General features: G+C 42.3%; 1 protein-coding gene across 4 annotated transcripts in view; it reads left to right on the forward strand.

Moving 5' to 3' along the window:
* The first annotated feature begins 8,989 nt into the window (after positions 1-8,989).
* CELF2 (CUGBP Elav-like family member 2) overlaps positions 8,990-20,267 on the forward strand; it is a 308,590-nt gene continuing 297,312 nt past the window's right edge. For 2 of the 4 annotated variants that reach the window (XM_058532399.1, XM_058532404.1), the window contains exon 1: positions 8,990-9,109. In XM_058532399.1, the coding sequence (XP_058388382.1) occupies positions 9,036-9,109 (74 nt within the window). In that variant the 5' untranslated portion in view covers positions 8,990-9,035. The remainder of the gene's footprint in view (positions 9,110-20,267) is intronic. The other 2 variants (XM_058532400.1, XM_058532401.1) reach the window with 1 other exon arrangement.

Here is a 20,267-nt window from a genome sequence, read left to right on the forward strand (position 1 = left end):
TGTGTTTATGGCATCTTCTGCAGCTCCATAGCATTTCTCTGCACCTTTTTGAACAGTAACAAGTACAGTCCATTCAGCTGCAATAATACCTTAGATCATCTTTATTAGCCTTCACTGAATTTCTTTCTACATTTTGGTAATTCCTGGGGGGTTTGTTGAGGGGGGCAGGTTTCTCCTTTCATAAAACTATTGATTGCTTCTCTAATGGTTATTGGCTTTGGGAGTTTTTCTGAACTCCCAGTGACTTTTATTCTGTAGGAAAGACGAGGCGGTGGTTCGGAGAGGATTAAAATTCGTGGCATTTTGCTTAGCTGACATTGGAAGGAAGGTGTCAGAGGAAGGAAAGCGTATGTGAGGTTTTAATGGTGCAGCACATTAAGAATTGAAATGAAGTGTCCTAGAGCTGTAACACCCTTCTGATCACATGGGAACAGTCTACAGAGATGGGACTGAAATGCAAGCTAGATGTACGTGTAAGAGAATGTGTGTGTGTGCGCGTGTGCACGTGTGTGGTTGAGCCTCCCCTCAACTCAGAAATGTGCTGGTTAACCCTGACTTGGGATGAGGTACACCATGTTCCCAAACACAGCCTTTTGCTTCATCTGATGTCCTTAGGGATTGTACATGTACGGGTATGTCCATCTTTTCCACGGCTTTCTTCCGACCGTGTGACTAATCCCAGCACATTTTCTTGTATGTGAAGTCCATCACGGTTAACGGGAAATGGCATCTGTGCAGAGAGGATGACAGCAGCCCAAGAGTGACATGTATTACCAGGGCAGCTCAGGCTGTCACCTCAGCCCATTCCAAGTTGACTCGCCCATGACTGGCTGCTTAGGATCCTCAGGAATCACTGGAGTTTATGAGGCAGGACTTTCCAGCATGCCCTCAGAGAAGAATAAAAACTAGAATTTTCCTGTAGAATCGTTCAGCTCAACAAACTTTGTGGTCATGGTCAAGAAGACCTTGAGGTTTGAAGTTATAACGCTCATACACCTACGATATTTGTGGATTTTTAAATCCCCATCTTGAGAACAGTTGTAGCTACAATTGGTAGAAACTCTGTGTTGAAACTTACGAGTGGCATTGCTGGCTGCTAGCTGGTGTGTGAAGTGACTAGAAGGGCCACAGTTGTGTCTTCTGCAGAAATGGATCAGACACTTCTCACACCTCTTGTAAAGCTGTCCATCTCAGTGATACAAGGGCTGCAGGCCCTGCAATGTCGTCATCTTTGCCATGCTTTGCCTTTTGGATATCTTGGTCTTGCTCTCCAGCTCTCTTTTGGGTTCTGGGAGATGGCTTACCCATTCATTCAGAGACAACTTCAGAAGCATCTCTGTAAATGAAAACTCACTGATTCGGAGGTGGGTAGCATGAGTTCCTGGGGGCAGCAGTTAGTATTCATTGTGACCTTCTCTTTGGAAACTGAGCCGATAAAAAGGGATGGAGACCTCATCCCAAGCCCAGGATGCTCTCCATAAACCATCACCTTCCTCTTCCCTCCAGGTTAGGCTGGCTTTAGAAGTAGAAGTGTCAGTGAAAACGTGATGCTACAAGAACAATAGGATTAGGACTGGCTTTCTCTTTTCCTTCCCACCTGCCAGTTCCAGGTTTAAACAAAGATTGGGGGGTGGGAGTGTTATGATTGGAAGTAAGGAGTAAAACTAAAATTTATTGACAATCTCCTCTATGCCTAGCACCACATTAGGTAGTTTCCTTTATGTTGTATAATTTAATCCTCGCAGATATCCAAGAATTAGTGGTATTTACGTCATTCCCATTTTAAAGATGAAAAACTGAGACCAAGAGAGGTAAGTGATAGGCCCATAGGCACACAGCTCATAGTGGAAGGGATTCCAACTCAAGACTCACTCAAACTCCTTCCCTGCCCAGCTAGAAAGTATAACTATTGAATATTTGACACTTTAAAGCCATATCTTCCACTGGCGCTGCATTTCCTCCGTGGACTTTGATTTGTACGTGCCTCCTGGTTTTGCCACTAAGCTGTACAGTAAGAAAGGAAAAGATCACAGCAGCTTTTGCTTCTGAGTTCTAACAACTCCCCTCTGTATCCTCACTTGTTCGCCTTACGGTTCATGGGGTCTTTGAATTAAAGCATTCTGTGCCTCACTTTTCTCAGGCTTCAATCTGAATAATGGGAACAGAGGTTGGAAGGAAAAAGAATTTTAAGGCATTAAGAAATTGAAATGTGGGCCGGCCCGGTGGCGTAGTGGTTAAGTTTGCGCACTCAGCTTCGGTGGCCCAGGGTTCGCAGGTTCAGATCCCACGCACGCACCAACGCACCGCTGGTCAAGCCATGCTGTGGCGGTGTCCCATATAAAGTAGAGGAAGATGGGCATGGATGTTAGCCCAGGGCCAGTCTTCCTCAGCAAAAAAAAAAGAGGAGGATTGGCAGCGGATGTTAGCTCAGGGCTAATCTTCCTCACCCCAAAAAAAAAAAAAAAAAGAAATTGAAATGTGACTTCTTATCTGGATAAGGGGGCCAAAAGATATACTGCAGTCATAACCCATCAAGCAACAAATAGATATAAGACACGGTCTAAGGCATCAACAAGCTCACAACAGTCATGAAACAGAGGTAGAACAGTGGGTAAGAAGGTATCAGGTGGGGTAATGCAGAGGAGGAGAGTTGAACTGGGCCTTGAAGGATGGATGAGTGAGGAGGAGAGGGAAGGTATCCTTGGGACACTCTGGATTTATCTTTGTTATTAAAACAAAGCAAAACAAAATCCTTCGCTTCATCACCATTCTTCTTCAGACCCCAAGTCATTCACATCTCTTCTCCTCTCTAAACTTGCCATATTCAAATAGGGCAAATGTAGCTATTAGCCTCCAGAGAGTGTTGAGAGACTAAGCAATTGGATGACATAAAGGTTTACACTCAGCAGTAGAGATAAGACACGATATAACACATTCCACTCATCTTGGGTAGGTGGCTACACCACTTTTCCGTGAAGATTTTTGGTAGTTCTTTTAAGAATCTTTTTTTTTTAACCTAATGGACTTCATAGGAATTAGCATCAAAAGCAAATTTAAACAAAAAGTCATTTGGGATTTTCAAAAACTCCTATCATAAGCTAAAAATGGCTAGAGAGTTGAACCATATTGTAGGGAAAAAATAAATTTCCTGTGCTCAAAACCTTAATGTATTTTCAACCTCCATGTCACTCTAATAGCTTGGTTATATAATTGCTGTAGTAATAATTAGGTTAACACATTTTACTTCTTATCTGAGGATCGTGGTCGATTTTGATTTTTCAACCATTCATCCCTAAGAGGAAATGATGGCCACGTGTATGACAAAAGTCTAGCTGATGAGTCAGAAAATTAAATGATGTGTTCCCAGTATCAATCAACTCTTTGACAGAGTCAAATGCAGAATCCAACAGGTTTGGTTCTTAAATCTTATAATCTTTTTCACTAGTATGAAAGTAGCATTTGGCTTAGAGTCTGGTCTGAAAACCTCACATCAGATGACTTCTGATCCTCGTATCAAAAGCTCTCTGATGAGGATCCGTCATCACTGTGGGTAGAGCAGATTCATGTGTTCTGTTTTACAGAAACCCAAGCTCTTGCTCTCTTAATCTTCACTCTTCTTCAAGATGTATTTGTTCAGAAAAGGGAGAGACACTCAGGCCAATGGGGCCGTCATGCCACGAGAGATTCCCTCTCAAGTCGAAAGATTTTGATTCTTGCCAAGATCTGTCTCAGACAACCCCACCCTAAGGCTTAAAACGTCCATTTCTTTTTCTTTACCCCACCTGTTGCTGCTTTCTCTCTGGACCTGATGTTATGCCTGCTGCTAAGTCCACCCAGCTGTTACTGCTCAGCTGTTGGATTTCATCAAGCAGTAGTTTCTCCTTTTTTGATTTATCCACGCGTGACAGTAAGATGAGAACTTTTGGCCAATTGGGGAAAAACATTTTGTGGGGTTGGCGGTGTTGAAGGGCAGATTGCCAGGGAACTGAAAACCTCATTCTGAGAGGTATAAAATTTTTTCCTGCCGCCAGGCTGGCACCAGATAAGGGTACCTGGTATAGTTTGACAAATCTCGGCATCTTTAAGAAGCCACTGGAATGTTCCTTTGGTGGTTTTTTCTGAGCGCCTTCATGTGCAAATCACCATGCTAGACAGGGAAGCCTTTCTCAGCTCTCCACCCTTTCTCCATTCTTCTCCTTCTCAATTTTCGTATCTTATTTACTCACTTCCTAGGACAAAGTCTTACATCCTTCCCCTCCTGCCCCCTGGTCGTGTCTGGAAAGGAATCCCACGGCTCCCTCCAGAGACAGCTGTTCCTAGTTCAGAAATCAGCATTGGTCAAGGCTACGATAACGTGATTTCTGTTGAAGATAAGCAACCCATGACAGCTCTCTTCGCTGTTGTAGTCACCTGCCTCTTCAGACATGCAGCTGTAGAGCAAAGCTTCTGGCATTGTCTGGCTTCTATTTGAGAGAGAGAAGGGGATAAAGGAGGAAGAAAGAAAAAGCTGAGAGGGGAGGAAAAAGTGGTATTATGGAAAAAGGTGGAAAGGGGAAAGGCAAGTTAGAGAGGGAAGTGATGAGCTGGCTGGGTTCTGGGTCTCACAGATCCGCACTATTAACATTTCATCCCCTTGGAATGGAAGCTTCTAAAAACTCTAGAGGGTCTTCTCATTTCCGAGCACGAAGGTATGTATACAAAGAACCGTCTTCAGCTTGAGGGCCCCTTCAGAAGGAAGATAAATCCACCATTATGTATTTTTGCTCTATTAAAAACAGATTCAGAAAAACACAAGATTGCAGAAAGCTAGCAGCAGCTGTTCTCAAGGGAGAGTGCCTGCTTAAAATTCCCGTAAAAATGTAAAATAAGAGTTTAATAACTATTTCATCTTTGTTGGCATTTAATTTTACTGAAGTCGTTTTAGCAGTGGTACAGTCACTATTCCAGAAGCTTGCAAAAGGGTGGGAGGAATAATAAGGTGATCATTTTAAACTTACGGTGATATAAATATTTTTTAGAGGATACCTTTCTGGAGCTAAGAAAAGATATATTTACAATGTGTCACTTAAGGATCTGTTTGGGGTGTTTTTAAGCACATAAAAAAACCACCATTGTTTATTTTCGCAAGTTGCTAATGAAAGTGGAGTGAGCCAAGAGCAAACACATGGCCACAAAGTCAGATACTCTCCCAGGTACTTAAAATTCATGTGGATTTCAAATTTATTGGCTGGAAATGATGGGAAATCCCCTTATAGGGCCTGTATTTCTTGCTCCAAATGGCTCTGAGCACATTGAGCTTTTTTTTTTTTTGAACTGAAACAGCTATGTTAACAAAATTTGAATTTGAAAATGTGATAGGGGAAAGATGTTTTGGATTCTACTTTGTAAAGATGAGCCAGAAATGAGGGGGATAAAAATGCTTTCGTGAAGGTGGCTTTCTGAATAGACCGGAACAGTCCCGTCATGTCTTTATAGTTGCAGAGCTGATAGTCGACTGCTTATAAGAGATTGTCATGTATGAAGTTATCTACGGGAATAATGAAAAAGATGGAAATTTGTCATAATATATACAAGGTAGTCTTTAGGAGAAGAAAATTAACTGGTTATAAACATTGATCACTATACAGGCGTCTGTCTTTAAGTTATAGATAAACTTGATGCAAAAATGTTGAAAGATCTAGAATCAAGGGAATCTATTCTGGTTCATTGATTGAGCTGGGTAACAGGAATAGGATTCTTGCAATTCAAGCAGTGTGTACTCTACGGACAAATGCATTTATTAGCACTCTGTTCTATTGAGAGGTTTTTGGTTTTTTTTAATGCCAGTGATAATTCAGTGCTCAAACAATGAGCATTGGAGAAAACCCAGTTTGAGATGAAGCATGAGAGAGACGCGGTTGCTGAAACAGCACAGCGCACCGGATTGCCTTGGAAGGCCTCACATAAAATGAGGTCATTCAGAAACTTTCCCTTGAAGTGCTTCCAATTCTTCAATTGCCTTTTGTTTGGGAAATGAATAGCAAGTTGATTAAAAAAAAAAAAAAGTAGACAATTAGGGAAGGTAGAGGGATGGGCCGAGGGAAGAGCTTAAGGTTTTTCTACAATGAAGCTAAAACTATGTGGAAACTTCATTGTTCCCAACAGCCCCATCCCCGGTGTGTCAGCACACAGGGGCGTCACCAACCAGGTCATGTCCACGAGAGGGGACTGCTGATGGCCTCGTCCCCTCTCACTGCTGTTGATAAGATCCTTATTGCTATTGCTCTAAAATAGCTTCATTGAGCCTGAGTGCTCAACAGCGGCCCAGTGGAGCTGTCTGCCAAATATTTTCAACTGCCAAAACATGATACCTGATGGCTCATTACTGCACGAAAATTAAAAAAGGGGCCCCATTGAATTGTTCTTAGATTTTTTTTCCCCCTTCTGCCAAAGCAGTGAAATGAGAAATTTAAGCTTTTCATCAGGTGGTATTTGGCTGGGTGTGTTTGTTTTGTTTTCGTTTTTAAGCTCAAGAGCTTGTGAGTGTCGTATTTTTTAAAAAGGCTATTGTGGATGTGCTGCGATCATGGAAACAAAACCCTATGGGGAGTGTGTGTGTGTGTGTGTGTATTTTGTTTCTTTCTGGCACCTACATCAATGCCTGTGCAATCACTGTATTATTTATGTATTTGGCAGCCAAACTATTTAAACTCATCTACACTCAATAAGATTCCCTTGGTTTGCATGGTCCCTGTAACCGATGTAAGAGTTTTCTATTTGATCCTGGTTTTGCTTCTAACTTTAAATGGCAAAAGCAAATGTCTTTTGAAAACTCTGATACACTGTAGTTGTTAAATAAGGCAGTCACCTATGCACTAGCAATTCTTTCTCTATGACCTACTTACATACTACTTCACCCTCCTTATAGTCTGATTAAAAGCTGCTTTGAATCCACTATTGCCTCAAGGGATTTGAGGCTAGAATTTAACAAACTGCTGAGAAGGCTTAACTCAGTAAGAGGGCTTCCCTAGAGCTTCTCCCAGCGAATTCACATGCAATTCAAGAGAACATAAATATTTCAGAAGTATATATGTTAATGATGTTTTTTCTACCTTATAGAATATAGATATATGTTGAGCTTTATTCCATAGCTGACTTGAAAATATTTTTCTTTTTGATGAATGCAGTTGTGTTTTGCTTCTGTTCTGGAGGCCAGTCCTGTTTGTTCGTTTGTGAAATAAATTTGTTATATAATCAGCTCATTATATACATTTGGGATTTCTATAAATAATATACGGAAAACCAAGAACTTTCAAGGTTTGTCTCATTTATCCAGCTAGTTACTTTATTAAGATTACTGAATGACCAACAAAATTCTTAGAGTGTTGAAGGCAGCCTGCAGTAGGAAGTAAATGTATTTTAGTATTATTAGGGAAAGTTGGGGCATTTGGGGTGTAGGAATTCATTTTATTGCATCTGTTTCTCAATTCTTTACGAACCTAGAGCTGGTTCCTCAGGCAGTATTTTAAAATGAAGGTTAGTCCTAGCTCTCCAACTATCTTGGAATTAGAACTATCTGGGTCAAAAGCCAGATACATTGTTCAGTTGAAGAAGGAAATCAAGTCAGTTAAGCATACATGGACTTAACTGAATACTTTAGGCCTGTTACTCCACATTGCTCAGTGCATCAAGCCTGGATTTAAAATTGGTATATAAATAGCTATTTTCCTGCATAACCTCTCAAGATGATCAGTTCTCATTATCACACAAGAAATTGATGAGAAAAGATAAAAATGATCTTTTCTCCATCTTATGGTGTCTGATACATTTACCTCCATGATACATTTAACTCCATGTGATATATTTAACTCCACCTGATACGTTTTGCTACAGGTGACTTAGTTTAACCCTCGGGCTACTGTGACTATCCCCAGGTGTGATGCCATTATAAAATAAAAAGTGATGATTACCAAAAGAGGCCAACTATAAACTTCGGGTATGCAATTTATGATGTTGCTTTACAACATGAGACATGCCATTGAGAAGTTTTACCTATTTGTGACATTGTCAAAAGTTCAGTTTTTTCTAAATAACCAAACAACAAAACAATAAGAACACTAAATTAGAATGTCACCATAGAAATACTTTCAAGAATTTTCGCAAATCACTTGGGAAAATTAAACTCTCTGCTTTTATTCATTTGTAAGAGTTTTGCCGTTTTGCTCAATTCCGATAGTAAACCAGTCACAAATCTTTTTGTTTCTTATTTTCAGTCTGTTATGCTTCTTAACGTTTTCAAGATGATACAAAAGGAAATATAATTGTGCAGAGACTGATTCCTTTCTCCTTAAAGCACTAAGTCCCTAAATGTCACTTGGGCCACTTATCCGATATTTACTTTGGCTAAGCCACGAACGCTATCTCAGTTATTGTTAGTTCATACACTAGCAAGCGTATCACACGGAGGAGCATTTAAACAAACACTCGTGATGATTCCGTGTCCTGTGGTTTCGGTTTGGGAGTTGGGTTTGATCTGGAAGCGAAGGAGGCTTTGGCAATTCGGTGGCACTCAAGCTGCAAGCGGTTATTCCAGCCTCGTGCCAGGCGCCGTGGAAATGGGGCGAGGGGATGGAGTGGAACAGGACAGAGTCAGCGCGGTGGACGAGTTTGCGTTTCTGGATGCTTGGGGACCCTAGGAAAGTCTGGCTATTTTTAAAAATGGTGAGCTCAGCTCCCTGCGCCGCCCGCCTCGGGCCGGTCCCTCCCTCCGGGGGCCGGGCCGGGCGGGCCCGCAGGGGTTAAGCGGCGGCGCGGCGGGCGCGGAGCTCCGCCTCCGCTCGCCGCACCTGGCGCTCCGCAGCCCGTCGCCCCGGCGCTGGATTTCGGAGGGGATTGGCGGAGAGCGGGCGGGGAGAGAATGTGACAAGCGCCGGCTCGGGCGGCCGCCGCGGGGAGGCCGCGCGCACCTGTCCCTGCCCGTCTCGCGCCGCCCGCGGCCGCTCGGACGCGCGCACCGCCGCCCCCCGCCGCCCGAGCGCAGAGCGCGCGCCGCGAACATGACTTCTGCCTTTAAGCTGGATTTCCTCCCGGACATGATGGTCGAGGGCCGCCTGCTAGTTCCCGACCGAATGTGAGTGCAGCCCCGGGGGGCCGTGTGGCCGCGCGGACGCTGTCCCCGCGCGCCCGGCCGGGCGGCCGCCGCCAAGTCGCCTTCCCCGAGCCCCGGGGAGGGCGCGAGCGGGCGCGGCGCTTCTCCGCCCTGGAACGCGGGCGGCGGCTCCCGGTCGGCCGCCTCCCTGGGCTTTCTCAGCCGGCGCTGGACGCGGGCAGGAGGGAGAGTGTCCTGACGTGCTGCGCCCAGCGGTGCGGGGACCCGGGTCAAGGCGGGGAGCGGCGAGCGGGGCGCGGGGACCAGCGAGCGGGGTGCGGGGACACGGGTCAGGGCGGGGACCAGCGAGCGGGGCGCGGGGACCGGGCGGGGACCGGCGAGCGGGGCGCGGGGACCGGGCGGGGACCGGCGAGTGGGGCGCGGGGACCCGGGTCAGGGCGGGGACCGGCGAGCGGGGCGCGGGGACCGGGCGGGGACCGGCGAGCGGGGCGCGGGGACCCGGGTCAGGGCGGGGACCGGCGAGCGGGGCGCGGGGACCGGGCGGGGACCGGCGAGTGGGGCGCGGGGACCCGGGTCAGGGCGGGGACCGGCGAGCGGGGCGTGGGTTCAGGGCGGGAAGCGGGGATCGGGGTCCAGCCAGCGGACACTGGGTGAGGAGCGGCGAGCCGGACGCGGGATCCCGGGGGTCTAGGCGTGAGGTCTGGCCAGCCGGCACCGGCGAGCGGGGCGCGGCGCCCCGGGGTGGGGTGCGCGCGTGCACGCTCGTGTCATTTGAAATGTGGGGCTGATGGAGCTCTCGTGGCCCATTTAAAGATCCCTTCTTAGAATTACCCGCTTATCTGACTTACCAGTTGTAAAGACTCCTTTCCTATGGCGGGAGAGTGGAAGGAGAGAAGAGGAGCAAAATAAAAAAAGGGGGGGTGTGTGTAATTATAAAGCATTAAAATAGCCAGGTGAACGCTATTGCAGAAATTAGAGGTGATTTTTACGTAATCGTGGTGGTATGTCTGATATGCAGACTGTAATTTAATAATGTGATTTTGGTTGTTTTATGTGTCGTCAAACTAAAGTAGAGAGTTTATTGGGAGAAGTAGAGAGCTGGGATTCCTGAAGAAGGGAAAGTATGCGGGATTTTTATCTGGCTCCTTAGTCGTGATAGGAAACTTTCTGTTATCAGCTCAGGCACTATCAAGTCAATAGATCAACCTGTATTTCAGGCATGTTGTGAAAAGAAAACCTGAGGAGATAGAAAAAGGATTGCCAGAAGTGGGTCTGAAAAGTCTGTGTCTATTGTATACATGGAATGTATAAAATGCTCTTATCAGGCAAGAAATTTAATGGTGAATCTAGGCTACAATTAATCTAGTGGAAAAAGGACTGTTATTCTTGGTAAGAGTACATATAAAATCTTTTCTGTTCTACACACTATTAAGACTTAACATCCATATTCTTTCTGGCCCCTTACTGTACCCTTCGCAGTTTTCAGGCCATTCTGAGCTTTATGATCCATTTCCCTGGCAACTAATTTTCCCCTGCAATGCTAGATTCTTTTTCTAGTATATTAAATGTTATGAGTTGAGAGATTCTTGAGAAACTCTGCAGTGGCCAATTACTTGAGCCCCTAGGATTTAAAAGAAAATGGGGGAGGATGATGTTAGAATTTGTTAAATGTGACTTGTCCTTCCAGTCTATATGAAAAATGTTAACTTCCTTGAACACACGATCAGATTCATTGCCTGAGCAAAGATAATCAGATAACAAATCGTAATGTTGAATTTCCTTTGGGCAGTTTTCTCTGAGAAATTAATCTTGATCAGTAACATTCCCATGATATTTGTTTTAAAAGATCTCTGTCCTGTCCCCTTTATATATCTGTATAGATATATAGTACATGTTTGCGCATCAGCTATTGAAAGTTTTATGTGTTTTCTCCTCTCTAGAGGAGTATCGGGGCTGAACCAAAGAATTGGCTTGGTCATGATTTTGAATTTATGATCACCTGCTACTTAGGACCATAATAGATCTAGCTAATGAATGCTCTAAGAATTTAAAGTGTTAAAGGCCTCTGAAAGATGCTGTCTTTTGTCGTTAAATTATGAAAGTTTAACTTGTCCTTTTCGTTTGGTGGATGAATGTGGCTTGTTCAAACTATTTGCTCTGAATAGAGCCTTTGTGTCTTAGCCACGGAGTCGCCTATACAAATCCTAATATAACTTCTACCCCACTTCTCTTTCAGATGTTAGTTATTTCCAAATGGTAGCCTTTGGAATCAAACTCAGGTTGTTTTCGGTATTTGTCGACTATTGCTTAATTGAACTTTAAAGAAAAAAAAAAAGGAAAAAAGAGGATTTGTAAATAATTTTGTTTCCAAGGTAACTATTCTGTGTGTCCTTAGCCCTGAGACTACTGTAGCATGTTTTCCAAAATAGTTTGTAGTTAACTTACATAAGAGACTATCTTTGGTGACTAGAGGTGCGTGGGAGGGCATATGACAAGTTGAAAATGCTTGAAACCCACCTAGCAGTATGTCTTACCGCCATGTTCATACAGTTGAGACGGTAGCTGTGGGAATTTATTGTTTTGGGGACTGGTTGTCATGTATGGTGTATTGCCATTTGGACTAAATTGCAGTCGGCTAGATATTGGCCTTTTCCTAAGAGGAACTTACATAAAGTGTAGGGGCTTTTCTGGTGTTGATTTTCTAAACTTATTTTTGATGGCGTTTTCCCACAAGAATATATTAGATAAGTTTGCACGATGTAATATGTTTGAGTCCTCAAGGCAGATGAACAGATAGCTTTTGAGATGAATTATTATGCTTGATGCCCCACGAGCCATCCACTGTTTAAAGAGCCCAGATCATTTAAGGCTCTGTAGTGGTATAGAATTGTTAGGACATACGCTTCAAAGTCTTGGGATTTTAAATGTTCAGTATCAAAACTGTAAATGGAAATGGACCTTTTAAATAGTCTCAGCTATTACATTTTTGTTTTATTCGTGGTACTATAAAATATCATTTGCAGCAAAGCATAATGAAAATAAAATAGAAACTGGTTTTTTAAAAATTCTCTTTTAAACTGGGGCAGTTAGTTTTGGATTGGGGATGGGAATGAGTGTTTCCTCCTTTGTTTCACCTTTTTAACGATCACATATGTGCATTTAGGGTTTTTAAATATTTTTAATTTTTAAACAAAAAAATCTAAGAAATACTGTCTTGGAAATGAGAAATTGCAGGTGGAAAAAATCTATAAATACAGCTTTAAAAGTCTTAGTTCAGATTTGTGATGTTAGAGTAAGATATTGAGAAGAAGCTATCAATAAATTGAAATGAAATCTTACTTTTTTTTCACATTCAGTAAGTAACCTTATTGACAATGAGAAAAGTTATCGTGAGTGTAAATTCATCAACTTGGTGAATTAACCTTTTGTTTATTAAATCCTCCCAAGTTAGGATAACTGGAAAAATATCTATCGATGTCTAATTAAACTGAAAGGTGGTTCTGGGGACATCATTGTTATAGTCTAAAGGGGTTTTGGCGACCATCTCATCAGACTTGGTTTTCTAGATTAAGAAACTATTAGAGGGGCAATGCGCCCCCTTCAGGGAGGCAAAGTAATTACTGCTTCCTCCTTTTCCCCCTAAAATGACAAAACATAAATCGTTAATTGAATGCCTGCTGTGTGCCAGGACACTTTACTTACACTGTCTCTAATCTTTACAATAGATCTGCTTGGTGGTTCTTATACCCGTTTTACAGATGATGCTTCAAGAGGTTACATGCTTGCCCATGCCATGTAGGCAGTAAATGGCAAAGCCGTGGTTGACTTGTGTGTGTGTGTTGTATAAATGCATGTTCACGTGTTGATGGGGAGAGAGAATGTGAGTTCAACATGACAGATTTTTGTTAGAAAAACAAAATTGTGACATGAGAATGAGCATTATCAGAAATAAATACATATCACCTATTCAGGATTGTCTCTAATTTGATTCAAATTAATTAATCTGAATTCAAATTCACACCTTTATTCCATATGTTAATTAACTAACGAGAATATATTTTAATTAAAAATCTGTTTTGGTTTACAAGGGACCCGCAAGATGAAGGTCAAAAGCAGTGGGGTCCTGTTTTTTTTTTTTTCCCAGATGGCATTTAAAGTATATTTGGAAAATGCCATTACAAATAATACAGAGAGAAGTGAAGTGTCACCTGATTCCGTGATGGTCATGAGAGGAAATGAAAATGAGGAGACTCTAAAAGAAGGGCTATGCATATGGTTCTTTAAGAAAAAATTTAAAAATATCTTTTCAGATAGGATTTCTCAGTTAACAGTACATATTTTAGTATCAGCTGCTTCCTGAGACCAAAAATTCATCCCACGCTGGCATTTTAGAACGCTCGTGTTATCTTTGATCTGGGTTAGAGGTATTATTTTAATTGTTAAGTCTTGCTATTTAATTGTAATTTGCTGGATTGAGATGACTCTGGCATCTGTTGCTGAGATGCAGTGAACTGGAGGGAACAAGAACCTGGCAAGACAAGATAAAAAGGAGATAGGATTTGCAGATATAAACCTAGTAATTAAGATTTCATGGGATCATTTTTCCATCTCAGGGTCTTTTTCCCCCCAAGAGCCGTAATAGCAGTATCTTTGGCCTCTGATAAAAGATTGCCTTCCCTTTTTCACGTAAATCCAAACTTTTCATTTCTCTTTACCCCTTCCTCGTGGTTTTGTTTCTTCTGAGTTAGACACTCATTCACTTCTCACAAAAAGACAGGTAATATTTTGGTGTGCGCAATAATCTGATGAACTTGAGTGTTGTACAGCCAGCACACGATATGTATGATCTAGCTACTGTGCCAAAATTTGGGGGTAGTACTCATTGTTGAGGCTAACTTATAGACTCTGAGACCAGATATCAATGGGGGGGTCTCATGTCATTGTAGAGAATTTAAAAAAACGACAACAAACAGTCCTCACAACTGTTAAACAATTCTATAGGCATCCCTTATCTTATTTGCATTTCATTGGAAAACCTGATATTTTCAACACGTTTCAAGGAGCTACATTAATAAGTCATTAATGTGTTGTACTTCCTGTGCTGTATTCACCCAAACTTAAAAAGTCGTTATTTCCAATTTAGAGTTTTCATATTGGAGTTTGTTTTTTTCAGGGAAGGGTCCCATTTTTGCTTTATGTTTGTGGACTAGGCTGCCACAAAGAGTTAGCTATTTCTCAGTGTAGTATTCTACAGAATTGCAGAAGGGACGGTTTAGGAGGTACTAATGATTTCCATTTCGTTAGCACCTCCAAGTTCTCCTGCCCTCATGTTTATTTCCACTATCAGGGAGGTACCGGTAATATAATGAAGCCAGCATCAGTGATGTGCCACTTGTGTAGCCGTGCAGAAAATGTATTTTTATTTTTCCTTAAGAAAAAGCTCTTGCTAAACCTAAGAGAAATGGGGCTTCGCGTTCCTGGAAAAACCTTGGTGGGAAACAAAAACTAATTAGTGCCGTAAATGGGATGCTCTCAGGTAATTGTACAATAATTATTCCCGTTTAGCATCATCGCTGTTTAATTGTGCCATCCAATATTCTCATGCTCTGAATCGAGATGTGAAGGGATTGGAAACCTTGGTCTCTTCCTGGGAATGCCTTTTTCATTTACTATGAGCTGTAGACTCCTCCTAAAGGACTTTTAAAAGGAAGGGAGAGACATTTAGGGAGATTTTGAACAGCTTCACTCTTCCCATTTGTTCTAAATCATGACAGAAAGTGATTACTCCAACTAGTTTTATAGAAATACAATTCCAGTTCTGTGGTCGAAATGCCTTGTGAGCATATTTGAAATTTACACGTTCACAGTGCTACACTCGGAGTTTTATGAACGGTCTGTTTTATGAACTGCAGATTGTAGATCATGTTTAGATATTGCTCGTGCTTTAAAATCAGCTGATAATTTAAAATGGAATGCTAATAAGTATGTAATCATGTGGCTCTCAAAATGACAGATGAGTCCAAATTTGGATTTTGGTTAAATTTTAATTACACCATCTGAATGAATGCCTCAGAGCCAACTTTCGAGCAGATTATTAGACCCACTTTTTTTTTTCTCCTAAAGATGTATGTAAATTAAGTTTAGGCTGCTTTTAGACTAAAATATCGTTTCGGTTTATTATTCTGAACTTTTCTACTAGACTTATATGGCCTTTCACTTAAGGTCAGATTTTAAACAAAGAAATCTGTTCTGAAGAGATCTCGGTGTAAATGATCTGTGCTCCCTTTCGGTCAGCAGAAGGGTGAGAGTCATACAGACAGATGACCAATTTACCAGGATTCCTTTTATAGTAATAGTGCTTTAAAAATAGGGTGCATGGAATGTTTTGATTTTAAGTCTTAATAATTAAAGAAGTCAAGGAGGTTTGTCTCGTCGATGAGACTGTTTATGACTGTCTTTTATAACCACAGAAATTAAGTTCTCCCATCCCAGCGGCTGCTTTGTCTGACATTTATAGGCTCAAGTAGGACTGAAGACTTCCTCCTGTCACAGATGATGGTGGTGACTCACTACTCAGAGAGAATGCAATTAATTTCAGCTGATGTTTGACATTTTGACATCAGTTTTGCACAGCTTAGAAAAATTTTTTTTTTGAGTACTGTAAGCAGCTTCCATACTAGGATCTAAAATTCTGTGATTTTTATGCTGAAAGGCTTAATTTTCGTGCTCTTTCTAAAGAAAGTTCATAGCTTGACTTAGGCTCATTAAATTTTAAGGTGGAATTTTATATCCTTTTTCATGAATTATGTCTTCATTTCTCCTAGTCTCCCCCTGTAGCAGGAAAGTTGTACCACATTTAACTGACAAAATAAAATCAGTTGGTCCTTGAGGCTAAAAGAGCAAAATATTTTGTTATTCACCTGGCTGTGGTTAATAGGCATAAAATGTGTGTGTATACACACATAGTATGTATGTATTTATATATATAAAAAATATATATATATAGAAAACCATCTTATTGGGCATAGTTCTGTACTTTCTTAAAATATCTTCCCTTTAATGGTCTTTGGCTATAAAGGTTATGAAATTGTTGCACAAAATAACATGTATTTATGGATTATTACCTTCATAACTGAAAAATTTAAGATTCAGCAAGGTTTAACATCTTGACCAAAGATGTATTTCGAATTAGTGATATTGCTGTTAGAAATAGGTCTCAGGACTATATTTTGCTCTTTGGCCAGAACCTCAGAGTAGCTTCTATTACAGGTGAGAAGAGTTCACTCTGATAATCCTGTTTCCACTACTGGGTGAAAAGCTGAGACCCTTCCCACTTCAGCTGCCTTTTCTATCCTTCTGGTAAAGTCCTTGGACCTGGGGGTCCCTTCTGTTTCTCAGTTGCGATTGAGATGTTGCTACTATCAAGATCTTGTAGGTTTAGAGTGGAGAGAAAGAAACACTCTTCACAGAAAATCTGGACAGTAGACCCTACACCGATAGTTTCTTGAGTAGGCACGGCTGGTGCTAGGCAGACCAAATTCCTTACCTTGTGCTTCTTGGCTGCTGCCACCATCTTCTTTGCTCCATGTCGTTATCCCATAGCTTCCTGTCACTGTTGAAAGGACTCCTTGAAATTTTGATTGTGCCTAATGGGAGTCCAGCCCATAGACTGAACATCTTAAAAAGGCCAAAGCTACAGGAGATTTATAGACTGTAAGGGTGTAGAGTAAATTGGTGTAAACCAACTTAAACACACACATACACTCTCACACCCAGTGGCTTTCTCTTTGCATCTCCAGAGTAAGTCATTGGGTGTCACGCAAGTGAAACAAATACAGGTTGAACTCGGATATTTCATTTTCTCCTTGAAAGAAAGATGATATGAAAAAGCGTAAGGAAGGAAAGCTTCGGGTAGAGGACTCATGTATATTTATTTAGTTAACGCTTTTTTGGTGTACTCGTCACTCCTGATTCTGTGTAGCCCAGCCTAGATTCCTTGAGGTCATAAACAGTACAGCTATTTCTGAAGTTTTCTTTCTGCCTTTTTTGTGTTTTCCTGATTTATATCTTTTCAGTTCTTTTATTTGAATCTTCTCTAAGATTAAATGGGCTTCTCTAAGCCCATTTTATTATCCATTTCCCAAGCAGTTTCCTAAATTCCAAGAGAAGGGGCCACATCTGTCCACGACCCAGTTCTCAGAATTGGAGCCTTGGAGGGGAGGGCAGGATCAGAACACCTCGGTCATCATTTATAGTAAATTCCACTGCAGCAGCTGTGTGTTTCTCTGCTAAAACTGTATTTTGACTTCCTATACTATAGAAGGGGTGTTGAGTTTTCTGGTAGAGCATAAGGGTGGCATATTTCAGAATGATTAACTTTATGGATGTCATTGTCTTGGCCAGCTATATTTGGCTGTGCTGCAGCTGTGTTTGCTTTCTCAAAATTGTCACCAGGAGGCCTCTGACTGCAATTATTCCCTTCAGTCCATGCTGGTAGCATCTTTCCTCCTGACTCCCATTGTCCACTCAGCCATCTTTCCTTGGTGTCAGGATTTAAAGGCAACAGACAAGTCCTTTGAAAAGCCCAAATGCTGGTGAGCGCTCCTAGCAGCTCGTTCTCAAAGCAATTTCTTAATAGGAAGTCATCTTTATTTTACATTGTAATGCTACCTGTAAAGATTCTCCTTTCTTTTCACAAAAAGCCCCTGTATTTCCGACCCTTTTTTTCCCTCCTTTTCTCTTACTCTTAGATGTCAAAAAGTCGCTTCCAACACCCACTGATGGGCAGTATTTCTTAGTTTTCTGTGTTGCTAGAGCACTTTGGAGCATGTTTTTACCGACTTCTTGTGTCTTCAAGGTCTTTTACAAAACACCGTGTTGGAGATGAGATTAAGAAGCACAACGTGTTTGTTTGTTTGTTTTTGCTGAGGAAGATTTGCCCTCAGCTGGTATCTGTACCAGTCTTCCTCTACTTTGTATGTGAGTTGCTGCCACAGTGTGGCTGACAAGTGGTGTAGGTCCGTGCCCGGGATCCAAACCTGCGAACCTGGGCCACTGAAGCAGAGCGCCCTGAACTCAACCACTACGCCACAGGGCTGGCCCTGCATTTTTTTTTTTTTTCCCCTTAATTAAGCACTTGCTACAGAATTTACTTTTCTCCCAGGAAGAATTTAGGAAACCTTTTTCTTCACACAGAAACCATTTTAATTCCATCGGCTGTGGGTGGATTTTAATTTTTAGTTAGAAATAACTTCCTCCTGGATTGTTTCTGCTTGTTGGGACACTTGCCCTGCGCTGGGATGCCCTTGTGCATAGCAGAAGGGTATCGCTGGGGATGTTGCTTTAGGGTCTTTCCAGCAACAGGATGGAAGGTCGTTCTTCGGGGTTAAGCCTCCTTTACTAAATAGCAGTCTCCTGTATTCTCTTGGCTTATCTTCTGGTTTGTTCCATGTCCCCTTCAAGTCTCAGGTAACTTATCAAGATTCATCATCTAGAAAATAAGGATAATAAGATATGCTTCTTACTTGTCCCACAGTGTTGCTGTGAAGCTAATGTTGGGGAAGGAATGACAACCTAAATAGTTTATAACTTCGTGGTACTTCAGACTGACCACAAATTCACCTACATTTCCTGCAAGAATCAAATACACTGAAACTTCATTACAACTGACCAGTTAATGGTTTCTCCCTCAGAACATTCATTCTTTCAAGTCTCAGCCAACGACCCATAAAGCTGTATTGCTCCCATATAAACTTCCAGAAAATGCTCAGTCCCCGGGACAACGTTATGAAGGCTGATTTTTTTTTTTTTTTTCCTCTCCTCCTTCCACATGATGGTTGAGAAATAAAATGCAGTTCATGTTCCAACTGTGAACTTTTGGCCAGACCTTCCATTCTGGATGGGGAGAAGCAGAAAGCAATATCTCCATCCAATATCCCCAAATTCGCATTCTGAAAAGCCCATCTCTGCACCAGCTGAAATCGATTTTGATTTTCTTATGGGAAGGGAATCAGCTGCACAATGCGAAGGCTGGTTCTCACATAATGGGACTCCTGACTTTAGTAGACACCCAGCGGTTAAGCAAACAATTCTGATGATGTGAATATGGAGGGGAATATTGTAGACCCTGCTGCCTGTGTTCTCATTAGGTGCTGAGGATGCAAATGCCTGGAGGACATAGCCGGAGAGTCTCAGAAGGAGGAAATGACTTGGAGAAGGCGATGATTTTTGCCTTTTGAGGTGGCGTAGTGGGTATAGGGTGTGTATCCAGGTAGGGCCCAGCTGCAGGATACATCAGAGTTATTTTGGTTTTGTGCTTTAATAAGCAGGCAGTTATTTCTTCTGACATAGCTGATAGCGTGCTTAGAGTCCTTATTAGGAAGGTTTGCTCCTAATGTTTTTTTGTTTTTTTTGCTGAGGAAGACTGGCCCTGAGCTAAGGTCTGTTGCCAGTCTTCCTCTTTTTTTTTTTTTGTTTTGCCTGAGGAATATTCGCCCTGAGCTAACGTCCATGCCAGTCTTCCTCTATTTTGCATGTGGGTCACTGCCACAGCATGGCTGACAGATGGTGTAGGTCCGCACCTGGGGTCTGAACCTGCAAATCCGGGCCTCCGAAGTGGAGTGCACGGAACTTTACTACGGCCAGGGCCAGCCCTGCTCCTAATGTTTTAAGTCACTTGAGTCATTAGATCAGATATGATCAGACTCAGTTAGGAAGCCTAAAGCCTTGTCTGAGTCCATTGGTTGAGGAATGCCCTCCATGACAGGGCACGGGGAGGCTGGGCACCTCCTCTGGCCAAGACAGTGATGCTGACTGTGAGAAACTTTCCAGGCCCTGAATGTGACCTCCAGACTAAGACTCCCTTGCCTCATGTGACAGACCACTTTGCATTAGGGTGATCCAGGGACTTCTCTTACGGAAGGGGGACTTGGGCGCTGTCAGAGATGACTGCGGTTTCTGAGGCTGTTGGGAAAGGAAAACTGGGTCTGTGGACAAAAGCTGGCAAAATCTTTGGAGAACGGTGCCTGCCGCACAGATACTACAAATATTTCTGTACAAATTAATTGGTGCTTTGTAATCAGCACATTTTAGCTTCCCAGTGTCAGAGAAGTCTAATTAACTTTATAGGCAGCCTTTTATTTCGGCCAAGATTTTGTGCCCAGCTATTATCAAAAGTGAC

This window comes from Diceros bicornis, chromosome 36 (assembly GCF_020826845.1).
Source record: "Diceros bicornis minor isolate mBicDic1 chromosome 36, mDicBic1.mat.cur, whole genome shotgun sequence".
Classification (NCBI taxonomy): domain Eukaryota; kingdom Metazoa; phylum Chordata; class Mammalia; order Perissodactyla; family Rhinocerotidae; genus Diceros; species Diceros bicornis.